We start from the raw sequence: 16,947 nt of genomic DNA on the forward strand, positions 1-16,947 counted from the left end.
CACTGTTATTATCCTTTAATTAAGGATTTTTCCGTTACGAAATGTTTGACTAGAATAAAATTAATGAAAGACTGTTATTTATAGCTCAAGACACATGAACTCTTAGATAATACTACACTATAAACAAAATATGCTAATCATACGGCATCATATCATAAGATAGAAATTTAATTACACTTAAATTTTTTACATGTATAAATATGCCATTAATTGCATGGTCTAATTTACTACCTTCTATTAAGAAACATTCTTTTCTGTATTCTTTTATCTCTGGTTTTCTTGCAAACAAAGAGAAAATATAATTTGTTTATTTCGAGGATTATTTAATAATAAAAGCAATAAAAACTCTCAGCTTACTCTTGTAGTTGCACTGATATGCATAAAATGTTTTTGAAAGCAATGTTTACTTTGTAAAGCCTTTTTTTTACTATATGAGTGCTGCCAAAGAAATTTTGATCTGGTTTAGAAAATATTCATTCACATAAGTATAAATATTAATAATTTTAAAGGTTTGATAAAAGTCACAAATAAAAATTAATATTTAGTTTATATGAAATAAACGGTATTGATTAACACGATGCAGTTAATTTTGAAATACCTAATTTTCAGTGTGTGGACTTCATATCTTGGGAAAATACAATGGAAGCTCGAATCACGAAAGCCTCTCTTCATGAACAATTCTGTTCATAAATTAATTATTTGAATAAGAAATGGCTCGAGTGATAATTGGTATTTCGAATTACCTACAATCAAGTTGGCAATGAGTGATTTTCAAATGTTTTTGAGGTAACATGTGACACAGAATTTACATTCAGGGACATTTTTCATTGCTTAATTCTCATTAACGAAACTCAATAACAGACAACTTACAGTGCCATGAGTTCGGTCTGGAGAAAATCAATACGAAGATTATTTGCAAACAGAGTCTTTAAGGGTTGCCTCTTAGAATTTTTTTAATCTATGATATTGTGTCTCGGCGAGATGATTCTTTCACCCGCAAAATTTATCCAAAATGGGGTAAGGTGTAGTTTTAACATCACGATATCACCCTGATAAAGAAGCAAAATCTACAGCGTAAACATTTTCAATAAGAATACTATGTTTTATATAGTCATTAAGTTATTTTGAAGCAGAAGATGTGAAAAATGTGAAATGCCCTTGCCAGGACTAAAACCTGGAACTCTTGAATACGCGCCGAGTGTGCTACGTCACACGACGGAGGCATGCTAGAAGGAAGGAGAAAATACTTTTATGTGCGACTGGGGACCCAACTGCCAAATCCTAGTGGTGACGAATTACTGTCCACCACCTTTTAGTTCGGGCACCACCACTGTAGAGTTGGTGGTGTTTTTTTTTTTTTTTAAATGCAGAGATATGAAAAATGAACAGTGTCTTCGCCGAGACTCGAACCTGAACCTCTCGAATACGCACCGCTGTGTGCATCACAGAGGCATGCTGGAAGGAGGGAGAAAATAATTATAATCTCACTTTAAGAACATTTTAATACGTACATAGCAAAAAAAAAAAAAAAAAAAAAAACCACATTAGACAAATTCTGAGTAGCTTAGTGGAGAAATGAAGCCCCAGTGGGTCTCAAAAAGAACCGAATGTCGGTAAAAGACAAAGAAAACATAAAATAAGATACCTCAGAAAGGTAATACCTGATAAACGGAACTCATTATCAAAACAGTAAAATCTTTTCCGTTGCTCTTCCTCATTACGTTCAACTCACGCTGCCCGTTTCTTTCGTAAATACGTAATAAAATTAAAGTAAACATTCTTTTGTTTCACCTGTTAAATACTGCATTTATCTATTTTGTATTAGATTAAATGTTTGGTTTTGTTCTATGAACTTGTGCACGTTTTGTGATAGAAGTTATATAAGCAATCATTTGCGGTTCGCAAAGGAATTCGAATGGGGAAATGGCTTAAAATTATTTCGGGTGATGTACAGCTTTCAAGAATGAATTGCATTCGTGAACCGAGGTTTTCATTTCTACTTAAAAGGAAGTTTTGTTGCAAGTGATTCAATAAAATGAATGTACAGTTGAGCTTTGGATACTTAAATTCTTTATAAATAAATGCATAGATTTGCATGTGGAATGAATTTACGACGGTATAGTAACACAGTAAGGTTTTATTTTCTTACCATTTAGGATTGCTGTTTATAGTTTTTTTTTAATATCAGATTATATGTTCTATGTTTTGAATTCTATGTTTTGAATTTGATTAAGATTTTATGTTCTATGTTTTGAATTCTGAAAAGATTAAGTCTTCAACAAATAGGCTAGTTCGCAAGTGCTTGGCTTAAAATTACCTTCAGGCGTTCGCTCGAAATCAGCTTCCTAAGATTAGACAGATCAAATGAAACAGATATTAGACACGAAAAAACGACGATAAGGATGAATACATCCCCAAGCGATTGAGTTCAAAAAAATTCACTGCATTACTCGCGAGGTGCACTAAGTATTTCTTACTTTTAAGTCTAAAAATTAGTACTTTTACTTTACAACAGAAATAAAATTCCTTTAATAAGTTCAAAATACAAGTTAGAATAAATAATTTAGAGCTATATGAACGTAGAAGTTTATGTAAAACAGCTTCATATGGCAATGAGTTTACTCTTTAAAAATTAAATTGGAGATTGCCAATCTTCTGATCCATTGATTATTTCTTTCCGTGTTTTCATTTTTCGTGTAAAGAAAGTTTTGATTGAACAACGTTCGGTTAAACGAAGTTCTGTTTTGTTGTAACTTAAGTAGTATAAAAGTATGTTTGAATTTTGCGTCGACCATGGATATCGTGCTTTAAATGAGCCTCAACAATAGTATTTCCAGGCTTTTAATTCTGAGAAATCAGGTTCGGAATATCACCAGTTTGCAGAGCAGTTAAAAATGAATATTAAATCTCTTAAGGAATAATTTTTTCTACCTCAAATGTCCGAACACTTGCTTCCCTAACATTAGTCAAGAATGGCCGAGCCCATGTGTTATTTAGCCGTATAATTGTCGATAACGACGCCCATGGATTATACCGATTTTTACACTTGATTAAAGAATTATGGAACATGAAAAAAAAAAAAAAAAAAAAAAAAAAAAAAAAAAAAAAGATTGGTGAAGGCACTGGCATCTACAGCATTAATGTTTACACGGGAAGAAAAGTTTTTTTTTTTTTTTTCCGGGTGTAGAAATTTATATAAGCATGTTCGTTCCATTGCTTTTGACAAATGCAACTAAGGAATGTTCATTTTCAGAGCTAAAATTTATAAAGAGGAAACTGAGAAATATTATGATGCAACTGTATTAAAATGACCTCATTGTAATGAACGGCTAATTTAATTGTTTCTTTAGATATTGATTTATGAGATTAATCCATTTTTAGATCATCCTATTGTTGAAGGAAAGTTTCGGTCATTTCCTTCTGTACAATCTAATGAGACAAATCATACGAGAGTTACTTGCATAAACTTATGACAATTATTTTAAGTTTCGCTAACAGTTTAGTTCAGTTACACACCGTCCTATTATCTCTCTGATTTCCACCACATACGACTCCTCAGAAGTTTTGTACAAACTAAAGCATATGAAAAAGAGTTTAAACGTTAGAGAAGATTACGTGCAATTCATTCCCTGTTCAACGACAAACGATCTTGCTGCCTCAAGTCCAAGCGTCGATTTATTTGGAAGAATTTATCCGAGCCCACCTCGATTTTCGCTGTTGTTTAAGACTTAAGTTGTTAACTGCAAGTGTCCTCTATATAGAATTACTTGAGAATAATTGGTTTTGATATTTGTCCATTTCGGAATAGGTAATTTAATGCGTAACCACTTACTGCTCATAAGAAACTGATTTTTGTTAGGTTGTAAATTCTCAATTTATTTGTCTACCAGACATGGACAAATAAAGTTTATTTTGAATATTCAATATGCATTGGTTGAATTGATTGTACTCAGAGCGAAAGCATGCCGATATTTAAGAAGTAATTCTAGTCAAGTTTAGTTAGGTAAACATACTTTTAAGCAGAGTTTAATAGAGTTACAAAGTAGTAGATTTACAATAGCAGGGGAGGGCATCGAGAAAAAATATAATTAGTTGTTTATAATTAAGCAGTCAGAACAGCAGGATTTTTATACAATGAAAACTACGATGCCATGCCCAGTGCAATTCATGTGAAGTAGGGTTTTTCATAAAGCTTTTACTGAATATCTTTTTCGCGATTTCTTCATTTCTTGCTCTCATGAATGTTTATGTAAGTAAAAGCTTCAGAAGTATTTTAATAAATAATCAAAGAACTTTAACCTTAAATTAGTGCATTATAGTTCTAAAATACTGAAGCATCACGTTTTATCTAATGAACTGTTTTACTGACATGCGGAAAAATCATGTCTGTCTCTAGCTTCATTATATTAATCAAATTTTATAATAATCAAAGAAATTTAACTTTTAACTTTGTGTTTTGTGTTTAACTATAACGTTTGTGTGTGTTAACTATAACGTTTTGTGTGTTATTAAATATCACGATTCCGTACTTACTCCACATGAAATCCAATTCAGCAGCAAAATCACAAAATATTTAAAAACAGCATATCTTTAGAATTTGAGAAAGACAGTCTCGTGCGCTCGAGATAAGAATGTTTTACACCGTACAGTATTGCCACTGCTTGCTTTCAAAGCGTTGAATTTGTTAATCAAAAATTCATTTAAGTTTTATAAAATGTGAAATAAATATGAAAACTAATTCGAAATTCAAAATTCAGGTATCCAGGTGCACATGTTTGGGTGGAGAATTGCTTTATTCAAAATTTTGATGGTTCTAGGTACCATCGGTTTTTCACAGTGTGAGAAACATTGAATGCATTCATGCAGATTCTGCCTTATTTAATTTCTTTAAAAGTAATACAGAGCGATAATATTTGGTAGCGATAATTTGAAAAGTGATACAGCCTTTTATAGAGATTCCGCGAAGTCCCGTTTCGATATTATTAACCCATTCGGGATTACGCCCCTTTAGGGCTGAAAAATTGACAATATGTTAAACTAATACAAATATTAATGTAATAATACTGATATTTAATTTAAAACAAAAGCTTAAGCACTTTAAGGTAACAAAATTTTGTGAAAACTAACAATCGTACATTTTTGCACCGATAGATGGCGCTTCCGTATATGCACATAGGAATTTAGTTAATGCGTATGCAATATTTTAAAATCTTTCGCCGAAGAATGAAACCTAAACTTTATGACCCAATTTACTAACAAGAAATATGTGATTATCAAAACCTATTTTCTTTAACACAATTACGTTGATACTTGACATGACGTTAATGAAAAATGCAGTTCGCAGTGTCTGGTTTTAGCAACACACAAAAATGACATGCGGAATGTACATCCATTTATTACATACTTACTATTGCGATATTTTAAGCTGTCAGAAACTCGAGAAGGTTGACAGTTGTCCCTCAGCAGAAAGAAGATAAAAGAGAAAGGATTAAAAGAGTTGACAGAGTGTTTTTTTTTTTATCGATTCTTTATCTATTGCACTTGTGGTGGTCACGCTATATCTAACACAAAATAAATAAAATCGGTCACGTAATTGCAATAACAAGATGGTCTTAAAAGAAGGCACATTTTACAATTCTTCTAAGAAGTGCGTATTTCTTTTCTCTTGTTATACAATTGGCGGAAAATTGCTATTTATAAAAAAGGTATATGATGGCGAATTATATCCAATTAGGTTGGGAGGGGAGGTTAGAAATACAACCAATTCTACATTTGATTCTGTTCATACACGGATCCTTTTTACACGATTTGAATTTAACATGGTTTCCATGAGTGAGGGATATCTAATATTTTTCTTTATATGATTTAGCAAGTGTAGTATGATTTAACGAGTCGATAGGCTAGATTTAGAATTTTCACGTCACGTCACGTTACGTTACCGAATCGCATTTTACTTATTTCTCAGCCTTGTGGTTAAAACAGCGAGTTCTGCAAGCTGTTGAGGTTATTAAAAATTAATCAGAATAAAAGCATATTTTGTTATTATTCCTTCATAAAAAGTTTTTAGACTTTTTAATGAATTTTGAAGAAAACAGTGAATGAACATTTGTTACAATGGCATTCTTTCGTAAGAAAGACTGTTCCTATATGAAGTAAGTTTTCAGGAGTAGTTTGTTCTTGGTTCTAAACACTTCCCTGAATGCTTTCGCATAAATGCTTTTGGTATTTTCCCTACGTGCATTACGAATATGAGCTAAGTAGCCTTCGATATTATACACGAAAGCATCTTTCTTCTTTAGGTAGATAATTGTCGTGCCGTGCTCAAATAATCTAATCTAGTTTCAAGCTGCTCTTACCATCTTGCCTTGGGAAAAAATCCATGAATTTTACCCATGGCTTGCAATGTTTCGTTATTGATCGGAATATCATCTAAATTGTCTTCTTCAGCTAGTAGGTTTTCGCATCAAGGAGTTAAAATTTCTTCTACGCTTAATAACCCCACAGTTGCAAAACCATCATAAATTATAACATGTATTACATGTATTCTTACTATCCATTTTGTAAATTAATATTAGCCACGTTCAATTCTTGGAAAACCTTAGGTAAAAGAAATCTTATAGAAAGAAAAACAAAAATTCTTGATTTCAGCGCACATTCGTTTTTAAGAGAGATTATTTCTGAGAGATTTCTTTCTGTATTACAGAATATGAAATCAAACTAAGTTTTACGAGAAGTGAAACTGGTTACTCTCTAGAACAGCGATTCTCAACAGGAGGTACGCGAACCACTGGGGGGACGGAAGAGAAAAATAGATGATATGCAAAGAAATAAAATATTTTTTACCTTTAAATTCAAAAATTAAATACCCCAACATCCTGTTTATGTTTTTTCTCCAACATTCGTAAATTTATGCTATCTGAGCTCTGTTCAAGGTCTATAGCCGTTCATAGACTTTAGCAAAATAATCCGTTTTTATATTCACAAATATTCTTTTAGCCAAAGACAAAACAAAATTTTTCATAAACGATGTTTTTAAAATCAGTAATAGAAACGGATATATTTAATAGGAAATCAAAATAGTTCCTATAAAAAGATAATAGTATCTCATTAATTCTTTCAGAGTTGATCGATTTATTGGCATGTCTAAACTTTGTTCGCCACGATTTCCGGGCTCTTATTGCTGCTCTGTTTTCAATTAGAATAATTTTTTACGTCGATTTGCTGCTCTAACAGCAGGTATTTTGTCTTCTTGCTGCTTTGCATTCCTTACTTTTCTACGCGATTTGCGAATATCGTCGTTTATTTTTGAAAAACTCGTAATACATCGTGCATTTAAATATTTCTTGAAGAATAATAAAACAAACCTAGATTTCTAAAATAAAAAAATAGCTATGATTGACTAAGCAGAAAAGTGAGGATTCACAGGTAATGGATCCAGGACAATGAAATGAAAAGAAAAATGTTTTATAGAAAATATGATGCAAGTTATTTATCATTTGTGTTTGCTTAGAATGGAGATAAAATGGACCCTCAACATCTAATGTGTTGTTTGCTGTGAACTATTATCCAATCAAAGTATGAAACCACTGTTTCTGAAAAGACATTTTGAATCTAAGCATGCCAATTTAAAGGATAAAGCTGAAGAATATTTTAAGAGGAAATTCTCAGAGACCAAAAATAGTAAATAAGTAATGAAAGGCTTTGGTACTTCAAGTGAAAAATCTTTGGAAGCTAGTTACCTAGTAAGTCTAAAAATTGACAAGGCTGGGCAGGCTGACACTATTGGAGAAAACCTTATATTACCAGCAGCTAAAGATATCATTTCAACAATATTCAACGGAAACGCAGCTAATGAGCTCAATAATAATTCGTTATCAAATGATACAGTAAGTAGGCAAATTCGATTAAAAACTTATTAAAAAATAAAGCACAGTGAGTATTTCACATTGTAATTAATTAAAAGTACTGATATAACTAACTTTGTTCAATTATTAGTTTATGTACGTTTCGAAGAAGATAAACGTTTTGCCGAAGAGCACTTATTTTGTGAATCTCTTCATGATAAAGCAACTACAAATGAAATTTTCAAAGTAATTGACAATCTTATGTCTAAAAATGATATTCCTTGGAATAAGTACGATGCGGTATGCAATGACGGAGCTCGGGGTTTAACAAGAAAACATTCCTGTGTTATTTCTCAAATAAAGAAAGTCGCATCTGAAACTAAATGTACTCACTGCTCTATTCATTGTGAAGCTTTAATAGCCCACCCCCCCCCAAAAAATACCCAAAACCTGAAAATCGTTGTAAATCAAGCTATGAAAATTGCTAATTTTTATTAAAGGCCGAGCTTTAAATTCAAGAATATTTACGATTTTATGCCAAGGGATGGGCAGTGAACATAAAACACTTTTGTTACATTCCGAAGTAAGGTTGTTATCCAGAGGCACAGTTTTAAATCCTCTTTTCGAACTTCGATCAGAAATTCAAATTTTCCTCTGTGATTTAAAATTTGAATTGAAAAATTTTTTACTTAGTGAATTATGGTTGGTGTGGTTAGCATATTTATCTGATATTTTTTGAAAGTTAAATGAATTAAATTTAGGATGACAAGGACAAAGTGTTAATTTGTTTACCGTTAGAGATAAAATAAACGCAATGATAAAAAAACTTGAGCTAATAATCAAAGAATTGGATAATAATATTTTAAGCGTTTTACCACTTTTATAAAGTTTTCTAACCGAAAATAATTTGAAAACAAAAGAAGAATTAGCATTCGATATTAAAAATCATTGTTTTTCATTGATAAATAATTTTAACATGTATTTTCCCGAGGATTATGTAAAAGAAAATTGCATCAGAAATCCATTTTGTTCAAATGTACCTGAAACTGAATCTCATGAGGAAAAGTTAAAACTAGTAGAAATTTTCTGTGATCGAACTCTAACTGCTGATTTCAAAAATAACATACTTGTTAAGTTTTGGCTGACCTAAACAACAGTATTTCAAAAAAAGTTTTCAAATTTTTATTGCCGTTTGCACAACCTATTTGTGTGAACAAGAATTTGTTTCCAATGCAATTAAATGATGAAGAAATAAATAATTGAAAACATTCTAATTCGGCTAATTCGATTCAGGGATGGGCAAAACATGCCCGCCCTTCTGAGCTTGAGCATGAAATTTCGCCTGTTTCCTCTTACTGTACACTGAATGAAGTATTTATTAACATTATATCCCAGCGGTCGGGGAACCGGGGTAAATTACCCCAAATGGGGTAAAAATGAAATTTTTCGGGGTAAAAATGAAACTTTTGTGAGTAAAAAGTATATTAGCTTTGAAGTAGCCTGGTTGATTGCTCGAAATAAGAAACTATACACTATTGGTGAAGATTTGGTTAAACCAGCTGCTGTAAAAATGGTAGAGATTATGTGTGGTCAAAAAAAGTACAGCTCCTGGAATCTCAGTTTTGCACTAACAACATTCAAGACCCCCAAACAGATATACTTGTCAACTACTTTCACTCTATGCTCCCAACAAATCCATACGCTAACAACATCCCTCCTGTCATGCCTTTGGAGGTGACTAGCTATGTCAATAAAATCAAGAAGAAGAAAAGTCCTGGCCTAGATGGAATCACGAATGAAATGATTAAGAAACTACATACCAAGATCATCTTTCTCCTCTGCAAAATCTTCAATAAAATGCTTCTGTTACAACACTACCCTGCCTTCTGGAAAACTGCCAAGATAATTCCCATACTAAAACCTGGTAAACCTTCATCCAGTCCTGAATCCTATAGACCCATTAGTCTACTCTCTTCGCTAAGCAAGGTCTTTGAAGCTGTACTCCTCGATAGAATTAACAACTATCTGGAAAGCAACAACATCATCATTCCCTACCAGTTTGGATTCCGAAAAGACCTTGGCACCACCAACCAGCTATACAGAGTCGTGGAACTCATCTCAGAGGGATTTCAGAACCGAAGAGTCACTGGAGGAGTCTTTATTGACATAGCAAAAGCCTTCGACAGAGTTTGGCTTGAGGCACTCACCTACAAATTACACAGCCTGGGTTTCCCTGGCTACATCATAAACATCACTAAGTCCTACCTAGCAGGTAGAAACTTTGTCGTTCACGTATCTGGTACAAACTCTACACCTCACCCCATCAGGGCTGGGGTCCCACAAGGGTCCCTTTTAGGACCCACATACTTCAATATCTACGTGAACGACATCCCAACATCACACGACATAACATTAGCCATGTATGCTGACGATACTGCTATCCTATCACAAGGTGCATTTGCTGGTTCAGTTATACAACGATTACAAAAATACATACATTCACTAGAGGCTTGGCTGATCAAATGGAAAATTCAAATCAATATCAACAAAACTCAAGCAATAATGTTCACCAGAAAGCAAAAATTCAAGTCTAACCTGAAATTCTATGGAAACTCCATCCCCTGGGCCAAGCAGGTCCCTTATCTAGGGGTGATCCTCAGTAAGACACTCTCATGGAACCCACACATTACAGCTAGTATACAAAAGTTTCGAGCTCGTAAAGCTAGACTCTACCCCTTAATTGCTCGAAACAGTGTTTTATCTGTCGATAACAAACTGCTCATTTATAAAACCATTATGCGTCCATTACTCTGTTATGCTTGCCCTGTCTGGGCTTATGCTTGCAATCGATATCGTGGAAAACTACAAATTGCTCAAAATATCATGCTTCGGCAGATTGTTAATGCTCCCTGGTACATCAGGAACAACCGTATTCATGAGGAACTTGGTGTATGTATGCTAAGGTCCTTTTATTATAAAATAACAAAAAAATTCCACATGAAACAAAGTACCCTAACCAACCCTGCCATTAAGATTGCAACATATGATTTTAATGATCTGAATAACAAAGACAGGCCGCTGGCCTTACTAAATATTTGGATTATGTAACTGTGTACTAGTTTATATCTCTCTTATTTATATTATACTGTTTTCTTTATATGGTGTACAGTAGCTTCAATGTTATCTTACTGCTTATCTATTCTTCGGCACCAAAATCTTCACACTTCTCTGTCCATGTATTAACACATTCCTTTCCAGGACAATTCACCAGCTCGACTGCTTTCTGGCCTTGTTTATTCTAAAAGAAAAAATGAGTTCAGGCTCAATTTAAAAAAGGAAAAAAAAATTAAAAATGAATTAAAAAAAATATTATATAAAAAAATAAAATAAAAAAATAAAACAAAATTTAAAAATAAAAAATTACAAAAGTAATATAAAAAAGAAAAAAAAAACTGTTCGATATTCTTTATTTTGGCTAACTGTATTGTGAATCGAAACGTCTAATATGATCTACAAGGGTAGTGCCTCTGGCACAGGCACCCTGGTGTCTCAAACACCGCTCCACTGGGAAGGCTTGTGGTCAAAAAGAAGCGAAGAAACTGAATTCAGTGCCCTTGTCTGCGAGAATTGTGAAAGAACGAATTTCTATATTAGCAGAAAATGTGAAGAAACAGGTTATTTTCGCATTAAAACAGGCTAAATATTTTGCTATTCAGCTTGATGAGACAACTGATTTTAGTAGCAATTCACAGCTAATGGTATATGTTCGCTACAAAGGTGCAGATAATTTTAAAGAGGAATTGCTATTTTGTTCTCCTCTCGAGTTGAATTGATGTCTACAATAAAGTAAATGAATACTTCAATGCGCAAAGTTTAAAATGGGAAAACTGTATTGCTGTATCTTTGGATGGAGCTCCAGCTATGCTGGGTCATATTAATGGTTTTTCGGCTTTCGTAAAAAAAATAACCCAAATATTGGAGTTACTCACTGTATGATCCATCGCCAGGCCCTTATGGTCAAATATTTAGAACCTACACTGGAAGCTGTCATGCATGATGTCATCAAGATTGTAAATTTTATCAAGGGACATGCACTAAACACGCGGCTATTTCGTAAATTCTGTCAGGACGGTGAAGCTGAATATACGGACCTACTTTATTATACAGAAGTAAGGTGGCTGTCTCGCGGAAATGTACTAAATCGAGTATGGACTCTCAAAACTGAAGTCGAAATTTTTATGGTTGATCAAAAAAATATTCTCGCAGATAAGTTTAAAAACTCTTCCTGGGTTGCATATCTCGCATATTTAGCGGACATTTTTGAGAATATAAATATATTAAACAAAGAATTGCAAGGAAAGAATATTAATATCATTTCAGCGAGAGAAATAGTGTCAGCGTTTGGATTAAAGCTGCAATATTGGAGACAGAAAGTAGATCAGAACAAGATAGCTTCTTTTTCAAGGTTAGCTTTGTTTTTGGAAGATTGCGAAAATATTACTTTTGCTGACATCAAGGATACAATTGTAAGACATCTTACCAAACTCAGAAAGCGGTTTTCAGATTACTTTCCAGATTTTGATATACGTACTGTCAGTTGGATTGTAGATCCTTTTAAATGTGAAATTGCTATGATACCAGAAGAACCTTCAGGTTTGGCAGAAGCAATTCTTGAACTTCGATCTAATACTGAAGTACGTATTCAATTTGAGAGTAACCCAAATCTGTCGTCTTTTTGGATGTCAAAAGCTGCAAAGGCTTTCAAAATTGCACATGAAGAGGCGGTTAAAAAATTGCTGCCATTTGGAACAACATATTTGTACGAACAAGGCTTTTCCACTCTAACGAACATAAAAACGAAGAACAGAAAGCGATTAAACGCCGAAGACTGTATTCAAATCGCTCTTACATCAAAAAGTCCCAATTTTGAAGCAATTGTATCGAACATGAAACAACATCATTTCTCCAAAACGTGAAGGAAGAATGTTTTCAATTATTCTTTTTTTTTCTAATTTTTTCAATTCTAATTTTTGTTTGTACCACCATTATTATTATTATTATTATAATTTGTTACGGTACCCCAAATTGTCAACCCTCAATTGTATCCCAATGGGTTTCAGTTTGTTATATATATTACTTATATTACTATTATTACCGTTATGTATTACTAGGTATTACATTTATAAATTGAATAAATGATGTTTAAATTAAATTTTTAGTTATTGTTTTCTTTTCAAAATTATCATGGGGGGGCTATAATATGAAAGATGCTAAAAAGAGGCGATTTCTTTCTTTCTTTCTTTCTTTCTTTTTTTTTTTTTTTTTGCTCTTCGCCATGGGGTAATATCAACTTACACAAAAATCTTTTGGGGTAATGATTAAAAAAGTTCCCCGACCGCTGTTATATCCGTAACACAAAGCACTTTCTATTCATCCTCATCTCATTGTCAAAGTCTTTATTACCATTCTCTTAGAAACTGGTAGAAACAACCACACCGCTCCTGATCAGGCCACGAAAGGTCAAAAGATTAACGGAGGATCTAATTAAACTAATGACAACGTGCAGAATAAAAACATGGCCTCTTGCAAATAGAAATTCAGTCTTAAGTCACAGGAATCGTGCAACTTCAGGGCGTGAGGTTGGTAAGACGTGGCGGTAAGGCACACGCGAGAAACGCTGTCGATTGATGGTACTGACTTACCATTTGTTTCATCAAACTCTTTCCTGTCCCTTTTCGTTACGAATGGGAAAGATTACAATAATTAGAGAAAGGCAGAACGCCTCTCGCGTTTGGAGCTATTTAAATCGTGGTTCGTGACAAGCCATTGTTTGGCAGTTACTGGAAGTGAGCATTTTGTGTTGTTCTTTCGACGCTAGACCTATGAATTAACTTAAGATATAATAACGTTCTTAGTTCTAAGCTTTCATATTATGTACACAGAAAGTTTTTTTAAAATTCAATTGACGGATTGAAAAGCAGTTCTTTGTTTGCGTCTTGACGGTTTGAAATGTTAGTATTTTTCTGACTAATAACTTTAAACTCTAGATAAAAATTATTTAAGATAATTACCATCCAGATACAAACTGCTTTTGAATTTCATGTAGTCGGAAAGAAAGTGAACTAAGTCCAAAATTCTAATATTTCAAATAAGGCAAAAAGTTTTAAAAGTAATATTTACTCTAATTAAAGAGAAATTTATTTTTAGATATTAAGTATTTTATCCCGGCAATGAATTATATATTTTTGGATAAACTTTATCGGAGAAAAATTATTTGTTACAAATCCTCATAATTATTGATTTTCAAATAATATATAGAAATTTCAGAACAAGCACTTTTCACATTTTATTTAGATAAAGGAGAAAAAATTAAGTGAAATCTTAAATATTTTAACTAAGAACTATATACTACAAAAGAGGGTTTTTTTTTCATCCAGACCTGAAGAATGAGACACATTGGAAAGGAAGACGTTTAAGTACAGGAACAATAATTGGGAAACAAAGAAGTGCTAGAAAGACAAGACTTTTGGTACATGCATTTGTGTGCATGCCTGCTATCCAACGACCGGGCACTTGGGGTCGGTACTTGTTCTCTGGAATTTATCTCAGAGCCTTTTATCTTTTAGCCGTATCATCACAGATAATTTTATCTAGAATAGATGTAGACAATAACTGAGAGAACCAAGAATAAAATTGAAAACTACGAGAGGAGTCATAGAAGATTTCGAAGAATATCATTCACACTATCATTTCTTAGGCCTTTCCCGGAAACCTCGGGCACATCTATAGAAAAAATTTTTAAAAAGCTTGATTTTTGGATAGCTAGGTATTTTAAGGCAATAATATATGTAATGTGTATTTTTTAAATGGTAGAGATATTACTGGATATAAAAATTTGGAAAAGGCATATTTCGGGCTTTTTTTATCACTAAACTTAATGTAAAGCGATAATATTCATATCATGTCGTAAATGACGGCTATATGGGTTTGATAATGTCTGTAAAAGTCTTTTTCCCCCATTTTTTTAAAATTTATTCCCCATGCTTCTTCACGTACTAGGGAAACTAATTCAGCGCCCGCAGTTGGTCCATAACCGCCGTGTAAATCGCCTTTTTTAGCCGACCCTTCACCTAAATTGAAATATTTGCTTGACACGAGAGCAGATATTTCCATCCTTCAGATTAGTCACACTAAAAGCAGTTGTGAATGAGGGATTTGTTCTTTATGCGGCCAAATGAACCAAAAATACCAACCTTTGGTAAATGATGTCGGATTCTTGACTAAATGTACAGCAAAATTTCACTTTGTTTTTCGTAATAGCCAGAGTTAGTCAATCTATCACAGGCACTGATTTTCGAAAGCAGTTTAAATTATTTACTGACGCTAAAAATAACAGTGTAACTGATGTTGAGACTATGCAGTCTTCAAAGGGAAAGGCTGATCTTATTCTGCCTGGTTAGCAGTACCTTAAGCGTTCTTCTATGTCCTTCCAAGTTTGATAAAATTTTCACAGAATATTCAAAACTTACTAATCCTTCATATATACCAAAAGAGCGACTGAATCACACTGTCTTTCACCACACTGAGATAAAGGACCTTCGGTATTTTCTATACCGCGTCGGCTATCGCCTGCCAAGAATATGAGTTTCTCTTGGCACTAGATATCGTGCATCCGTCAAAAATTGCTTCGGCAAGCCTCCTTCATATGGTTAAAAAATGGCGCATGCCATCCCTGGGCGATTATTGTCGCTTGAACACCATCACTGTTTTGGACGGTTCTTCCTATACAATATTCCAAGTTATTCCAAGTTGTACCTAGGTATTTTACTGAAAACGAGTACTTAAACATTATATTTAGCTTGCGCGTATCATCAGTTCCCTTTTAATCCAACCAATACTGAAAAAACTGTTATAACAGCCCCATTAGGTTTATGTGATTTTCTGTTTACGCCATTTGGCCTTCGTAACGTAGGACAGATATGTCAGAGATACATACATCAAGCATTAGGTGAACTAGATTTTTGTATACTTTATTTGGATAATACTCTAATAGCGTCATCAAATAAAGAAGCGCGCGAGAGCCATCTTAGGCAAGTTTTATATTGCCTCAGATAGCACGGATTGAAACTGAACCCAGTTAAATGTGTTGTGGGAAAATCTATGCCTTTTTTGGGATGCTTTATAACCCATTTTGCAGTAACATCACTCCCCGGAGAAACTCAAGCAATAGCCGAATGTCCAAAATCTTAAACTATTAAAGAGCTACGACATTTTTTGGCTATGCTGAATTTCTACCGTCGTTTCATCGCAAACGCTGACAAAACACAAGCTGAGTTGATTGAACTGCTAAATGGCTACAGAAAAAACGACAAACGGCCAGTTCCTTTGGACGACATCTTTCAATATACATGAACCATAAACACCTGACCTTCGTTGTTCAACGAGGTTCTTCTCGGTAGCTCATATTATAATTCAATGTGTAGCATGTATACGAGCCAGTTTCCCTTAGAAAGTCCTCTACGAAGGCATCCCTCCCCTTAGGCAGATAGCCCTAGTGTGCTTTGGCATAATTAAATACACACCATATTATAATTCAGAACGGATATCAGACATGTTACTGAATCCAATAATACACTAATGTTTGTGAAAAATGCAGCGCCATGCAGAAGATGCCAGTAATAAATGTGTGTATGTGATTATGGCAAAGCCTCGAGGGCTATCTGCCTAAAGGGAGGGATGCCTTCGTGAAGGACTTTCTAAGGAAAACTGGCTCGCATACACGTTACACACGGGGAAAACCACGAAAACGCCCATGCAGCCAGCCCGCTCGGGGGATTCGAACCTCGAACCGAACTACCAGTGTTCAGCGACTTTACCGCTCGGCCGCTGGTTGGCCCCCAGATATGAATGAAATTTATTCCTACTGATAATAACTGAAGACAAAAAGCGGTCAGCATTTTCATGGAAAATAATAATTCCACCAGTGATGGAATTGTTAAGACGATTGAATAATGGGTTCGAGTTGACCACTGATCTGGATTTGAGTTCCGGCGAAGAGGCTGGTTGCACGAGGCATATGTAGTTTGCCCATGTGCAACGCTAA

At 33.9% G+C, this 16,947-nt stretch overlaps 1 protein-coding gene across 1 annotated transcript; it reads left to right on the top strand.

Annotated features, from left to right (window-relative positions):
- The first annotated feature begins 11,857 nt into the window (after window positions 1-11,857).
- LOC118195021 (protein FAM200A-like) lies at window positions 11,858-12,820 on the top strand. The gene has a single exon (XM_035366253.1). It carries the CDS (start codon window positions 11,858-11,860, stop codon window positions 12,818-12,820), a length of 963 nt encoding a protein of 320 aa, XP_035222144.1.
- Window positions 12,821-16,947: the final 4,127 nt, after the last annotated feature.

This window comes from Stegodyphus dumicola, chromosome 2 (genome assembly GCF_044657685.1).
Source record: "Stegodyphus dumicola isolate Sdum_Otavi_A_Nest chromosome 2, ASM4465768v1".
NCBI lineage: Eukaryota > Metazoa > Arthropoda > Arachnida > Araneae > Eresidae > Stegodyphus > Stegodyphus dumicola.